Source organism: Halictus rubicundus, chromosome 5 (genome assembly GCF_050948215.1).
Source record: "Halictus rubicundus isolate RS-2024b chromosome 5, iyHalRubi1_principal, whole genome shotgun sequence".
Classification (NCBI taxonomy): domain Eukaryota; kingdom Metazoa; phylum Arthropoda; class Insecta; order Hymenoptera; family Halictidae; genus Halictus; species Halictus rubicundus.
In genome coordinates this window covers 12,863,526-12,876,370 of record NC_135153.1, presented here as the reverse complement: position 1 = coordinate 12,876,370, position 12,845 = coordinate 12,863,526, and the positions used below count along the sequence as shown (strand labels likewise).

Here is a 12,845-nt window from a genome sequence, read left to right as displayed (position 1 = left end):
TCCTCTCCGCCGTATCGCGAATAAATAAACAGTTGATTCGCGAGCATAAAGCGACCGATTCTTCGATTTCTGCCTGGCATCGAAACAGGGTCATCCACTCCACAACCGGAGTCCCGCTAATTAATGGCTGGTATCGATGCTTACCGATTGTTTCGAGAGCCGCGCCTCAATTATAGTGATCATGGGACCGTCGGAGCTTCTCCTAGACAATTCTCAATTTTTCCAGCTGTTCAACGATTTGGTTAGGCGACTCGGAAGTGTGTACAGGTTTGGGGAATATTGCAAGATTAATCATCGCAGCATCGACCCTGAAGAGGTAAAGCGTTTGTACTATAAGTCACAGACAAAGGTGTCGTGATTTTTTGGAAAAATTGTGATCACGATTCAGGGCGTGCTCTGTAGATTCTGAGTATAATCGGAGAAAGTATTTTCGAATATTTTTAAGATGTATTAGTTCAGATTCTCCACTTTTAGATACCATTCAAGAGATCTATATTTAAAAATTAAATTGGATCGTGGCGGGCACTCGACTCTGGAGAAAATTCAGTATACTCGTTTGCAGTGTGTACAAATTGTTAGCGGTCGATTAAGTTATATATTTCAGCAAGGAAAGTTACAATTAAACAGCAAACGTCTGGATTAAGTTTGCTTCAGGCCCTGTTTTAACCCCTTGCCCTACAATATTGAGTCAGACTCGTGATGAAAATTCTGAACAAAATATAATAAATATGTATGTATTAATTTCCTTTAAACCGAATTAAAATTCTATTTTGTTGTATAATTGATATATGTCCTTTGGAGAAAACATAGGCATACAATAAATATAAACTATCTTTCTTTTTCTATGAAATTCTGAACGATCAAGAATTTCCAACCATTACAATCACAAAATAAATAGTAGTGCGAGGGGTTAAACAGGATCAAACAGTGTACAAGGGTTGAAAGTTTAGATTGAAAGTAACTTCTCGATATATGTCAACAGCACGGGTCTTGCCAGCGTCGTGTATCGTGCAGGAGACATACCCGAGCCGTGTTGTGTTTACACTCCTCGGCGACCGAGGTCTCTCGAGGCCCCACGGTGGTGGGGATAATTCCGCGACTTTTATCGCCCAGGCCATGGCGACATATATAGAGAAATCACTGTAGAGAAATTAAGTAGAACAGGAAGATGTCATCTACTGTTCAATAGACAAAAATTGCAATCAAATGCAAAGGTCTGATTCTGAAGTGGATCGAAACAGTGCGTAAGGGTTAAAAGGTCGACTATATTGAAAATAGAGTAAAGTAAGTAGAATTTCCTGTAACGAGGAAAAATTGTTACAATAGTGTCCAATCGCCGAAAACGATGAAGAAGAGTCGAGGAGGACAAGTTTTTGTAATGTATTTTGTGACTGTGCTTGGACTCGTGTATTTTTTCTGTAGCACAACGTAGCCAATTGGAGTGCTATGCATGGCGCCACGTGTCGATACCAATCCAGGAACGATTCCGGGGCGATTCCTCGGTCTTCCTTTTGTCCGAAGCCGCGGAAGCCTGGCTTCGAGTTACTCGGAGAATTGGGGATTATTAGCGGGGGACCTCAGGGGTATTGATACGGCTTTTGTCTCGGCCGGTAGCAAAGTTTCGCGAAGCACCGCAATCCAACCAATTAGCGACGATTTGTTAAATCAAGCCGCAGCCACGAGAGTTAATTGGTGCTCGACTTTCGTTCTCCACCCTGCCCCTTGTCCCCGGCAACAAATACTCTAAGTCCCTCTTGATCAGGAAACCACTCGTCGATCCGACTCTGCTGCTGCTGCTGCTGCTGCTTTCTTCTTCTTCTTCTTCTTCTTCTACTTTTTTTTCTCTCTCTCTCCCTACCTTTTTCTTTTGGCTTCCGTTGGCCGACCACCGCCCTAAGAACGCCGGAAGACGTAGCGATCCGAGAATACCAATTATTGGTTCCGGGGAGATCCCGAGGTTTCGCGGTGCCCTTTCTTCGCGCTCGAAATATTATCCGGTGAGCTCGCTCCCTCTGAGAACCATGTTCCACAACCGATTCCTCGATATCGACGAATTTAACATATTCGTTGCCACCATCTGTTTCTTTGCTTACCACATGCACCTCTTCTCAGAAATGTTAACACTTTACTGACCGATAGCCCATTAATCGGCTATTTGTCCCCGGCGCTTGCCGACCGGTAGCCTATTACTTTCTTAGTTTGTTAATCTATTAAATCTGCAGACAGAATGTGGTTACCCTGTTTTTGTATGTCTAGTATAATCTGACACGTAGTCGGTTGGCACGGCAACCGAAACAGAGCCGGTGTCAGAGATGTATTTGTGGTCGAACGATCGGTAAGAAGCGTGCAGGAAGTTCAACCGGTATCGGTCGGTAAAGTGTTAAAATAATTTAACAAAGGCCATGGAGCTTCTCTTTATCCTGTGTACCACGACTTAACACTAGATTTACGGGACCCGTCAAAATGACGGGTTCTAATATTTTTAATTAAATATTATTAAGATTCTAAGGATGCATACATAAGAAATTTATTTCTTCGGGTACATATTATTTTAAAAATATTACTAAAAATGTCGGTAGCACGTTCTTGTTATTTTTGTGAAGTAATGCAAAACAGTCGCTTTTAGTGCTCCGTGAACCTAGTGTTAAAAATGTGTAAACTAATGTTTAAATTAATTTTGCTAGTTTTAATTGTATATCGCGACAGTGGCAGCGAACGTGGACTCACTCGTCCTGCACGGTTTTTGAGATCGCGACGGCTTTCTAGCGATCGACCAGGTTTCCACAGCGTTTGGTTAGAGTCGGACGGTTATGGTCGGCGCTGAGCATTACTAGGAAGCCTGTCGCCGGGAGCGGAGGGCCGTTTCTCCGCGTGGGCAGCGATATTGCCATTAGCTTGGGGCTCGATCGTTCGCCGGCGCGCGAGACAATGGCAGAGCGGACAGGGGCGGGCGGGGAGGACGGGGACGCGGAATCGAAAAAATGGCCCTGCGTCGCCGTCCGATGGAAAACCGTCCGTATAAACCAATCACGGCCGCGGCGGTGGCCCTATTTAAACTGAATTTCTCTCCGGCAGGACGGAAGATTAATCGTCGAGCGAAGCCCGTGCGCGCGGCCGTTGGTGCGCGTCGCCGTACGAACGAAACGAACGAACGGAACGTAAAATAAAAAAAAAAAAAATAAAAGAGCGAAAAAAGCGAGGAACAAAAACAAAAATTGCGGCAAGAGAATCGCGGGTCGGTATCAATCGAAGGGGGTTGTGGATCGGCGAGGGGCGGGAGAAGGGGTTCGGCTCATTCGGGGCCATCGTGTCACAGAGATTTCGATCCCTCGCGAGACGATCCGCGGGGCACAATGTGACGGACACTGTAAAAACGCACAGCGAGTCAATCGCTTAAATTCGCGTGAGCCCTTTGTTGGCGGGACACGCGAGCTTCTAATCCCTCGGCACAATGGCGGCCCCCGTGCAGATCGATTTTCATTTTGTCGCGAGGGTGGAGTCGACAGAAAAAGAGAGAAGGAGAGAGAGAGAGAGAGAGAGAAACGCGGAGAGAGACTCTCTCGTGTTCGCCGGAATCGAAGGAACAGAAAATAAGAATGTTCTGTTTTTGGAAGGGGATGGGTCCGGGGCGAGAATCGGAGAAAGCCAATAAAACTGGATATGTTTGCTCGGGGAATCTTGCTGTCGTCGGAGATACCACGGTGTCCCGTGTTTTTCTTTGTTTCGTCGAGAGTGTTATTCAATCTTTTTCGAGAGCCTTCTTCCCTGGGGCCGGCGATGTTTCCTTCTGGCGGCTCAAAGACTTCCGGTTTTCCTGAAACACTGATCTCGCGTTCTTTCTATTTGGAACGGAATTTTCCCTGCTTGCAGAAAGATGGCAAATTTTTGAAACTCGTAGAATAGCGTGTCGCGAATAGTTCCGCGATTTTAAATTGGCGAAGGTTCGGTGATCATAAGGCAGACTGCGGATTTGATTATGACAAGAATAAACAGAACAACTGCGGAACAGCAGACCCGTTAAGCTTTAGACTGCCGGCATTTTTCCACTAAAAATATAATTTATTTTCCCGGAATATTTGCACGTAAATCGGTTCATTACATCGCGTGGAGTATTCCAGATTTTAGCTGGCTCCGGGCAGGGAACGGAAGGGAATTGTAAAATTTTAAAATTTTTAAAAATGGTATTTCTACAGGTTTTTTTAATATTCCTGATTATGTTTTTGATTGAATTAGAATTGCAAAAATCTTCCAATACAATAGCTCAGTATCTGTAGTTTGGATTTAGACAACTTTATTGCACGGTTACCCCGGGCCAACTAAACAGAAAAATGGCATACACTTCTGACATACTCAGACCTAGCCTAATGCCACCTACGGAAAAACGGCACGAATTTTCCGGACAACCCAATACGTTTCAAAAAATGGTTAAATAAATCTATGGATGGTCCAAGCATCTACGAAATGCAGAACTGTGAAAGAGCCAAATCTCGCGAGGGTTGATCCCGCAAATACAAGACAGAGGTGGCACACCGCGGGGCAGAGAGCGGCCGGATTTCATCCCCGAAAGTTGGTTGGCAGGCGAACGCGTTCCGTTTCCTTCGGGGTCGGGTGGCCGACGAGAAATCATTACATTCCTGGACAAAAGCGGACGACGTGATCGCTACCCTTCGCAAACGTAACAGTTCACGGGGAGAAAAGAAGCGGCGAACAAAGGGGGTTGTTCTCCCCCCCCTCTCTCTCTCTCTTGCGATCGAGCTTGTGTGTCCCTCTCCTCTCATCCCTCTCCAGAGGGTTCGCGGAACTAAAGACGGCAAAGAGTCGAGGAAAATGCGCCTCGGGGATGTGGCATCCGGGGTAGCATCCCCTATGTCAAATGGAGACGTTATTAACGCGAGCGTGGACTCGTGCATTCTCCCAGTTTCCATGGGCGCGCGGGGGTGGTCTTAGGGGGAGGGGTGGTTGAAGGGTAGCTAAAGGGTGGAAGAACGAGAACAGCCACGAGGAGAGATGAGAGATGGAGAGTAGCGCGCGAGCGCGAGCATGAGCTCGCGGCTCGAGTGGCGACCAACGCGGAAGAAGAAGTTGTTGAGAAAGCGCGGAGGTAGAGGACGCATTGAAAGAGTGGAAATAGCGAAGGAGAAAAGGGCGCCGAAGGGTGTAGGACTAGCGCGAGAGCCTTTCTACTCGAGAATATTATTCCTAGAGGGTGGAATAATGCCAGAAACGAAAGGGGTGGCTCGGAGACGACGCCGCGCCGCTGCAAGAAATAAAGAAGCTGCCGGAGAAATTCTGCTAAGGGAAGAGCACCGAGACTCTTCCGGCTGTATCAACGCGTTTGCTGTCCCCCGAAGCCGATGATTTCAACCCCTAACGCTAAATAACTAACACTGAACTCACCACGCGTAAAACCGTGATACGTTAGAAAACTGAGGAGATTGGATTCATTTAGATTCGGTATGATTTTTGTAATAATATGCAGTGGGATTGTCCGGACATCCTACAGCAGGTGGAAGCAGCATTTAGTTAGATATTTTAACCTCTTAAGTACTGCACGTCACCGTAGTGTTTCCGTGGAAAGCATCAGTTTGGACGGTACGCCACTATAGTGGTTTCCGTGGAAAGCGTCAGTTTGAACAGTACGAACCACTATAGTGGCTTTTGTGCCGTTCGCGGCCAGACGCGCCGTCCCTGGGAGACAGAGTTGCGGACAAGCTTAAGAGGTTAACAGTGAACGTAGCCATCGGAACAAATGATGGCAGCGAGCGTGTTGAAGTCCTCACTGACAGGTAGTAGAATTGTTCTAATTAACGAGTACCTTCTAGAACACCCGCAAGTCGATTTACATCTAAGACGACAGAAAATGTCTCGACTGTACGAGGTGAAATGTCGCGGATCGTTGCAGAGAACGTTGAACCAGAACACGAGGGTAAATCGAGCAAGTTACAGTCCTAGACAAGGCGAGGCTGCCGCTGTCTCCAGAGAGCGAGTTCGGTCAGCGAGGTCGGGCTCTCGCGAAGATCAAATAAGCCCGGTAGAATAATTCCGCGGTCGGGAAACCCGTTCGGAAGGCAAACACGGTTCGGGAAAAACATCGGAGGCAGTGCTGGTAGGCGAACGTGGTAGTTAAGAAGAAAAGAAAAGAAAAGAGTGGAAGGAATGACGTCGCCGGGTGAAAGAGTCCACGGAAGATCTGTTCGAAGAGGAACGCGACGATCAGAGAGAACGGTGGCAGCGGCGATAGCAGCAGCAGCAGCAGCAGCAGCAGCAGCAGCAGCAGCGGCAGCAGAAAAATCTCGGGGGATGAAGGGGGTTGGTGGGGGTATACGACTCGAGGAGCGGAGACACCGAGAAACGAAGAGGGAAGTGTGTACCGAGGGACAGGAACCGGTGTTTGGCCGACGGGGGTTGGGCGAGGAGGGTTTCGGTCGCCATGGCGACAAGCAACCCCCGGGACCCACGGAGCTCGTCGCCGGGGTTGGTCGAAAAGGGTGGCCCAGGGCGTCTGTCGGGCAGGTTAGGCCGGGCGTATAGCCCGAATGTCACTCGACACAAGGGGGACACAAGGATGTCCTGGCCGCGATGGGGACAGAGCTTTGCTCCGAACAGCTGGATGGGGGGAGCCGGGGGCTTGCGGGTGTTCAGAGGGTGGAGATGCGGGCGAGGGTGCGCGGAGAGGGTAGTTAGAGAGAGAGAGAGAAAGAGCAGTAGAGTGTATGCCAGAGCGAGAGGGACAGGGAGAAAGAGAGAGCCTCGGTCGGAGGAGAGGGTGCAGGCCAAGATGGCCGACGACGCGACACCCACCATGTCAATAACACCCTTCTTCGACGCAAAACCGAGCCAACCACCCTCGTTTCGCCCGAGGCCACCCTCGCCAACCCCTCTCCCACCCCCTCCCAAGCAGAGCCACCCCCATTCCGGCTGCTTTCCTTTCGCGACCTTTCGCCAGTCAGCCAGCCTGGACTATATTCACGACGATGATGCGCTCTCTCGCCGCGATTTTCCCCGGCTTCTTGCCTCCGCTCGCGGTAATTAACGCGACGATCCCTTGCCACCAGAAAAGCTCCACGGGGAGGGAAACAGGGTATAGAAGAGTGACGAAGAGACAGAGGGAGAGAGAGTGGGAGACAGGGTGGAACAGGCTGGTTGATTCCAGAGGGGAACGCACGCTCGCGGAGGCCATTGCTGGCGAGGGCGTAATTCCGTTAAGTGTCTTCGTAAACTTCGTTAGCTGCATTTCCCGACATTACCCACCCTACAGCCTGCAACCCGCGTGCAGGACCACGCACGGTCTCGCGTGCGCATACGCCGGGGTGCGAACCGACGGCTTTTCCTCGATTTTTCTTTCTTTTCTCTTTCTCTCTCTCTCTCTGACTCTCGGTTTTTGGTTTTTCTTCCGCGCGAAACGAAGATCCGTTGATGGACCAGGGAGGTTTTAATTATAGAGCTGCGAGCTTGGAAGACAGCACTGCCCGTGATTGGGTCCAAGTGTTAACCCTTAACCCTTTACGCCAGACACGAGGATGGTATCAGTACTTCGCATTCAACTCCTGAAGTTGCAAACACACAATCTAATCATTAGCAAATCTTTATGCATAATATAAATTTTCGTAGGAAGACATAGATGTCGCTAGGGAATTTCTTTCTGTAATTGTTTTAGCAGGTCGAAAGTCACCACCACCGTTTCTAATTCTTCCGATCATTCTGCTGTTTCAAACTGCAACTGTTCATTTCTTTTTCTAGAAATGCATAAAATCTGCAGTCAGTAAACAGTCGGTGAAACACAGAAGCCACTCGTATTTTTCTTTGTCTACAGAACGATCACTCAGTCACACTTTGGAAACTTTTGAAATAGAGAGTCTAGAAAGGTTGCGAGGTTCGCACGAACATCTTCATTTCCGCTAAGTAGGACGCCGTTTGTTCGGGTTGCTGGCTGGGTTGGGGCGCTAACAACTTCGAGAGGATCTAATTTAGGGATAGCAGTTCGTCGGAGCTATTTAGGGGGTGTTTCCGGGCTTTGATGCGGATACACCGATTCCCTCGAGGATCTTCACTGTGTTTTGCCCGTGATTTCAATTTTATTCGCGTCTCGAAACACTGAACGTAACGCTAACCTGTCTGCACCAGATTCTAGGAACATTAAAATCAATTGCTATAGATGCGTGTCAGTTCGACCGTTAAAACAAACTGTATGTAAAATACAGTAAAACATAGTACGTTTAGTAAAAATAAAAAATTATAGAAGCTAACCCGTCTGTATCAGATTGCAAAAAGATTAAAATAAATTTTCTCGATGTGTCGTCCAAATCTATCGTTAAATAAAACTACAAGTATATGAATAGTAAATATAATAAAATATAAGCTCTAAGCTGTTCGTATCAGATTGTAAAAATATTAAAGTTAATTGCCTTAGATGTGTGCCAGTTTGACCGTTAAAACAAACTGTAAGTATGTAAAATATAGTAAAATATAGAAACTATATATATATCCCGCCTGTATCGGATTGTAAAAACATTAAAACCGATTTTCTTATGGTTAAAACCACATGTAAAATACAGAATACGGAGCATTCGCAATCCACGTTGGATCTCGATCGACAGGGACGAGATCGAAAACCGTTCTAGTCGAATCAAGGGTTGTCCGATTCGCAAAATACCCTTAGGACGTTTGATTCGTCATTACCGGTGCAATTAACGGCAGCTATTGCCGTTGTCGCTGTCGAAATGGAACGACAATCGAATCCGCGGCGTTGATACACGATACACATTAACCACGATATTAATACGACCGCCGTTGTGCCCGGCTCGAGTTTTCGAGGAACGCGTGTGCGAATCGTTTAATAGTCTAATTTTACCGTACCGTCGTTTAATAGTGGCTGTACGTGCTCGTCGAAACGAAATTGTGAGCCCTCGGTGCTCGTACGGGCAACTCGACCGCGTTGTCAGCCAGTTTAGTGTACTAACACCTTGAGCTGAACGTTGTCTGCGTGCTAGCGTGTCAAGAGATAGATAGATAGATAGATAGATAGATAGATAGATAGATAGATAGATAGATAGATAGAGAGAGAGAAAGAGAGACAGAGAGATTTCAAAATATTTTAGCTTCTTCTGTGCTTCAGCACTATTCAATTATTTACGACTTTATAGAAACGTTCGAATCGATTCGAATTCGATTCGACACTTGCTCGACAATTTTATTTCATTTATTTATTCTGTCTACTGGGCCAGATATTTTTGATTGGGTCTGCACTAATATAATCCAGTCTAATCACTATTTATATGAAAAAAATGTATATCCTTGGAAAGAACAATTCTGTGTTGGTAAAGTTGGTGTCAATTGGTGAAGTTTCGTGTGTAGAGACGGAAACAGAAAGGGTTGAAGGTATTGTTTTAAACATTGGGGGGGGGGTGCTGCGAGTTCAAACAATGCTCGAGCAGCGAACTTCATATCAACAGATTAACCACTGACAAGAAGAGAAAGATTGTGTCACATTCGCTCATCTAAAATATTCGGAAACTCGACTCAACACTCTTCTAAGCGTTCGACTAAAAATTTGTCCAAATTATTTTCCTACATACGTAATAATATTTTCGACTTAAACGCAAACAATAAATTCGTAACGTTATAAAGACGTAACGTTGAGATTTTCAGTGGTGCGTCCAACGGGTGATGGCGCGAAAGAGTTTTGAAGGGTCGTCAAGGGTCGAACTGGCGGAGCTCGAAGGGAAATTAAGGGAAAGTCTTCTGGAAGGAGGGAAACCGAAACTATTTCCAAGGCAGCGGCGCGCAAGAAGTTCGGGAACGAGTTCTTCCCTGCGAAATAATCGATGGCGGACCAAGGTTTCCCTTTTAAAGGGGGTCACGGGGCTCGGGAGCAGATGTTGCGAAATCTCGCGCTCCTATTAAATATAATAACCGCGGAGGGTTTTCATGCTCAAACGGATCGGAATATGTTACGTAATATCCGCTGAGCCGCTATCGGGCCAGCACAATGGAGGCAAAAACCTGGAAACTCGGAGTAATGCGGCTCTCGCATCCGCTCGGAACGAAACAAAACGGTTTCGGGGGATTGGCTGTTGCCGGGATTTTCTATCACGACTCTAATTAACCTACAGAGACGTCCTCGAAACTCCCGAATTCGTTAAAAAGCGTCATTGGTTCCCAAAGTGCTTTCTTACTATCTTTGAATGGAATTCGCTCGACTTTGCTAGTGCCAAATATACGATTCAAACAATTATTCCATATTTTACGTTAATGTATCGAGTGTAGCAAAGTCGATTAAGTATTCTTAAAATCATTCTTTAACTTTTCTATTTTTATTTCTACTTCTACTTTCTCATTCTGTGAATTACTTTGATTTTATAGAATATGTGAGACTGCCGCGTGGGCGCTCGGTGTGTCAAAGGTCGATTCGCTCAGTGCTATCGTAGAACAGAAAAATTGCGACTTACCATCAGCCTCGAGAGTCTGTTTCAAATTCCGCTTCCGCACCTCCTCTGAAACAGACGAGAAATATAAAACAATTGATCTCCGGTGTTAGTTTGAAGTGGACAGCCAGAGGGAACAGCATCGGTCGTGAAAAAATCCACAAATTACCAAATATTCCTACATTTCGAAGCTGGCAGCGTGGTCACGGTCAGCGACCGTTCCTCTAAAGTCCATATTTACGCACAGACGCGCAGTGGACTGGCAAATCCGGGCTGACACGGTTCGCGGACGCCGGCGAAACACGCTCCGCGTCGATTTTCACGCGAATTTACTTTCCCGGCCGAATTGCGTTCGATTCGTCACGAGCCATTCGACAGAACCGTAGAAAAATCCGCTGGAACATCGAGCGTGTCCTAGCAGGTCCTAGATCCTGATCTCGGTAATCGCAAGGCGGATCTCCAGTCGAGATCCCGGACAAAGGGTGGGAAAAGTGTCGGAGGCTGTGTTTCTCGAACTCGTGACTTCTTCGGGATCGCAACGTCAGATTCGAGACGAGATTAACCCCCGGGGTCGAAACTTTACAGGATCGTACTGGTGGCACCCTGTAGTCGGGGTTGCGGCGGAGGGGATGAAATAAAGAAAAGAGACAGAAGGAAATATATATAAATGCCCGGGGAGGGCCGGGGCTGAAAGGCTACGCCGCTAATGGGCATTATATTTTCGGTCTTGGAGTGCCCGGGCCGAGGTTCATGGGGGATTATGGGCCTGTCAGCGGCCTAATAACTGGTCCCCGGTGGCCCGGCCTCGCATCTGATACGGGAAACCGGGGCCCTTCGACAATGTGAGCATTAAATACTAATCGCAATGCGCGCACGAGCACGATCCGATCCGCGCGCGCATTGTACTAGCGCGCGGGATCATCAAAGGCCGCCGACAGCACGGACAGAGGAAAAAACCCGACAGCGGAGAGCACACAGGAAAAAGAATACTGCTCCTAGCTGCTGCTGCTGCTGCTGCTGCTCTAGCGCCCTAAAACCTCGTGAGACTTCCTCGTCTTCTTCCGAGACGGATACGCCGAAGAACGACGCCCCGAGCACCGCCCTACGCTACTCGAACCCCTTTTGTGCCCCCTTTCCAAAGAGGAATCATCCCAGATTAATTCCCTTTTTTCTTCTTACTCCTCAGACCAGTTTCTTCGCGCTCACGCTCCGCTCCCCAGAAAACGGATTGTAGATCTAGGTTTGCTCCGAGTCAAACGGGAACTCCAGGACGATTGGACATGATGATTCTGAGTGGATACTGTGGTTGGAGCAATGTTGCATCAGTTGTGAATCGTCGAGTTAACGTATTTTAACCCTTTGATATTTTCACTCCGGATCAGAACGTATTGAATTTTCTGATAGTCTAACCCCTTGCCCAACGATTTATTTTACGGTTCCAGTGACTAGAACCTTTTTTTAATTCATACTTTTCTAAAAGAAAGGAGAAAATTTATATCTATTGTATGCCTATACGTTCTTCAATAGCTGTACACTAACAACGCAAAAATTGAATTTTATTTCGGTTTAAAGGAGATTAATACCATACGTACTCATTAGACTTTATTCAGAATCTTCATCAAGAGTATGACTCGATATTGTAGGGCAAAGGGTTAACTTTTTCCAGTACAATCACTCGAGAAGATTCCAAACGATATCTATTAACCCTTTGCGGCTAACACACCGATGTCCTTAAATCTTTTTAATATGTCCACTGCTTTAAATTGTGTCGTACTCATTTTTCCCATAATGGCATAAAATCCGCAGTCTAATGAAAACGACAATGCTGTTGTACAATGCAAACTCCAATTAATATTGGACTGACCGTCGCAAAAATGGCTGAATTGTCGCAACCGTTTCGACCCTTAACCTCTTAAGTACTGTACGCCACTATAGTGGTTTCCGTGGAAAGCATCAGTTTGCACGGTACGAACCACTATAGTGGCTTTTGTGCCGTCCGCGGTCAGGCGCGCCGTCCCTGGGAGACAGAGTTACGGACGACCGCGCGGTACTTGAGAGGTTAAATATTACCCGCTAGAGGTATTAACCCTTTGCACTCGAATGGTGACTGTAAGGCACCGCTATAAATTGCTGTATCATTATTCAAAATATTTTTTTACATTATTAAATTTGTTTGTATTTAATAAATTACTAAACATTTCGGTATTGCACGAGTAAATCGCACCTTTTTCGTATGTATAACATGAAAAAAAATATATAGAAGGGCAATATTCTAGGTCGGAAGAAATGTTTCGTTTTGGAGTTAAAATAGCTTCGAGTGCAAAGGGTTAACATTGTCTACCGTTGCTAAGGTAGGGAGATGAGCGAGCACTGGTGCGAATGATGCGATTCGAAGAGGCAACCGAACATATGATAAAAATG

General features: G+C 46.6%; 1 protein-coding gene across 2 annotated transcripts in view; it reads right to left on the bottom strand.

Moving 5' to 3' along the window:
- The window catches only part of LOC143354399 (Fanconi anemia group J protein homolog), an 82,963-nt gene that overhangs the window by 8,701 nt on the left and 61,417 nt on the right, over window positions 1–12,845 (bottom strand). For both annotated transcript variants that reach the window (XM_076788447.1, XM_076788446.1), the window contains exon 4: window positions 10,449–10,493. In XM_076788447.1, the coding sequence (XP_076644562.1) occupies window positions 10,449–10,493 (45 nt within the window). The remainder of the gene's footprint in view (window positions 1–10,448; window positions 10,494–12,845) is intronic.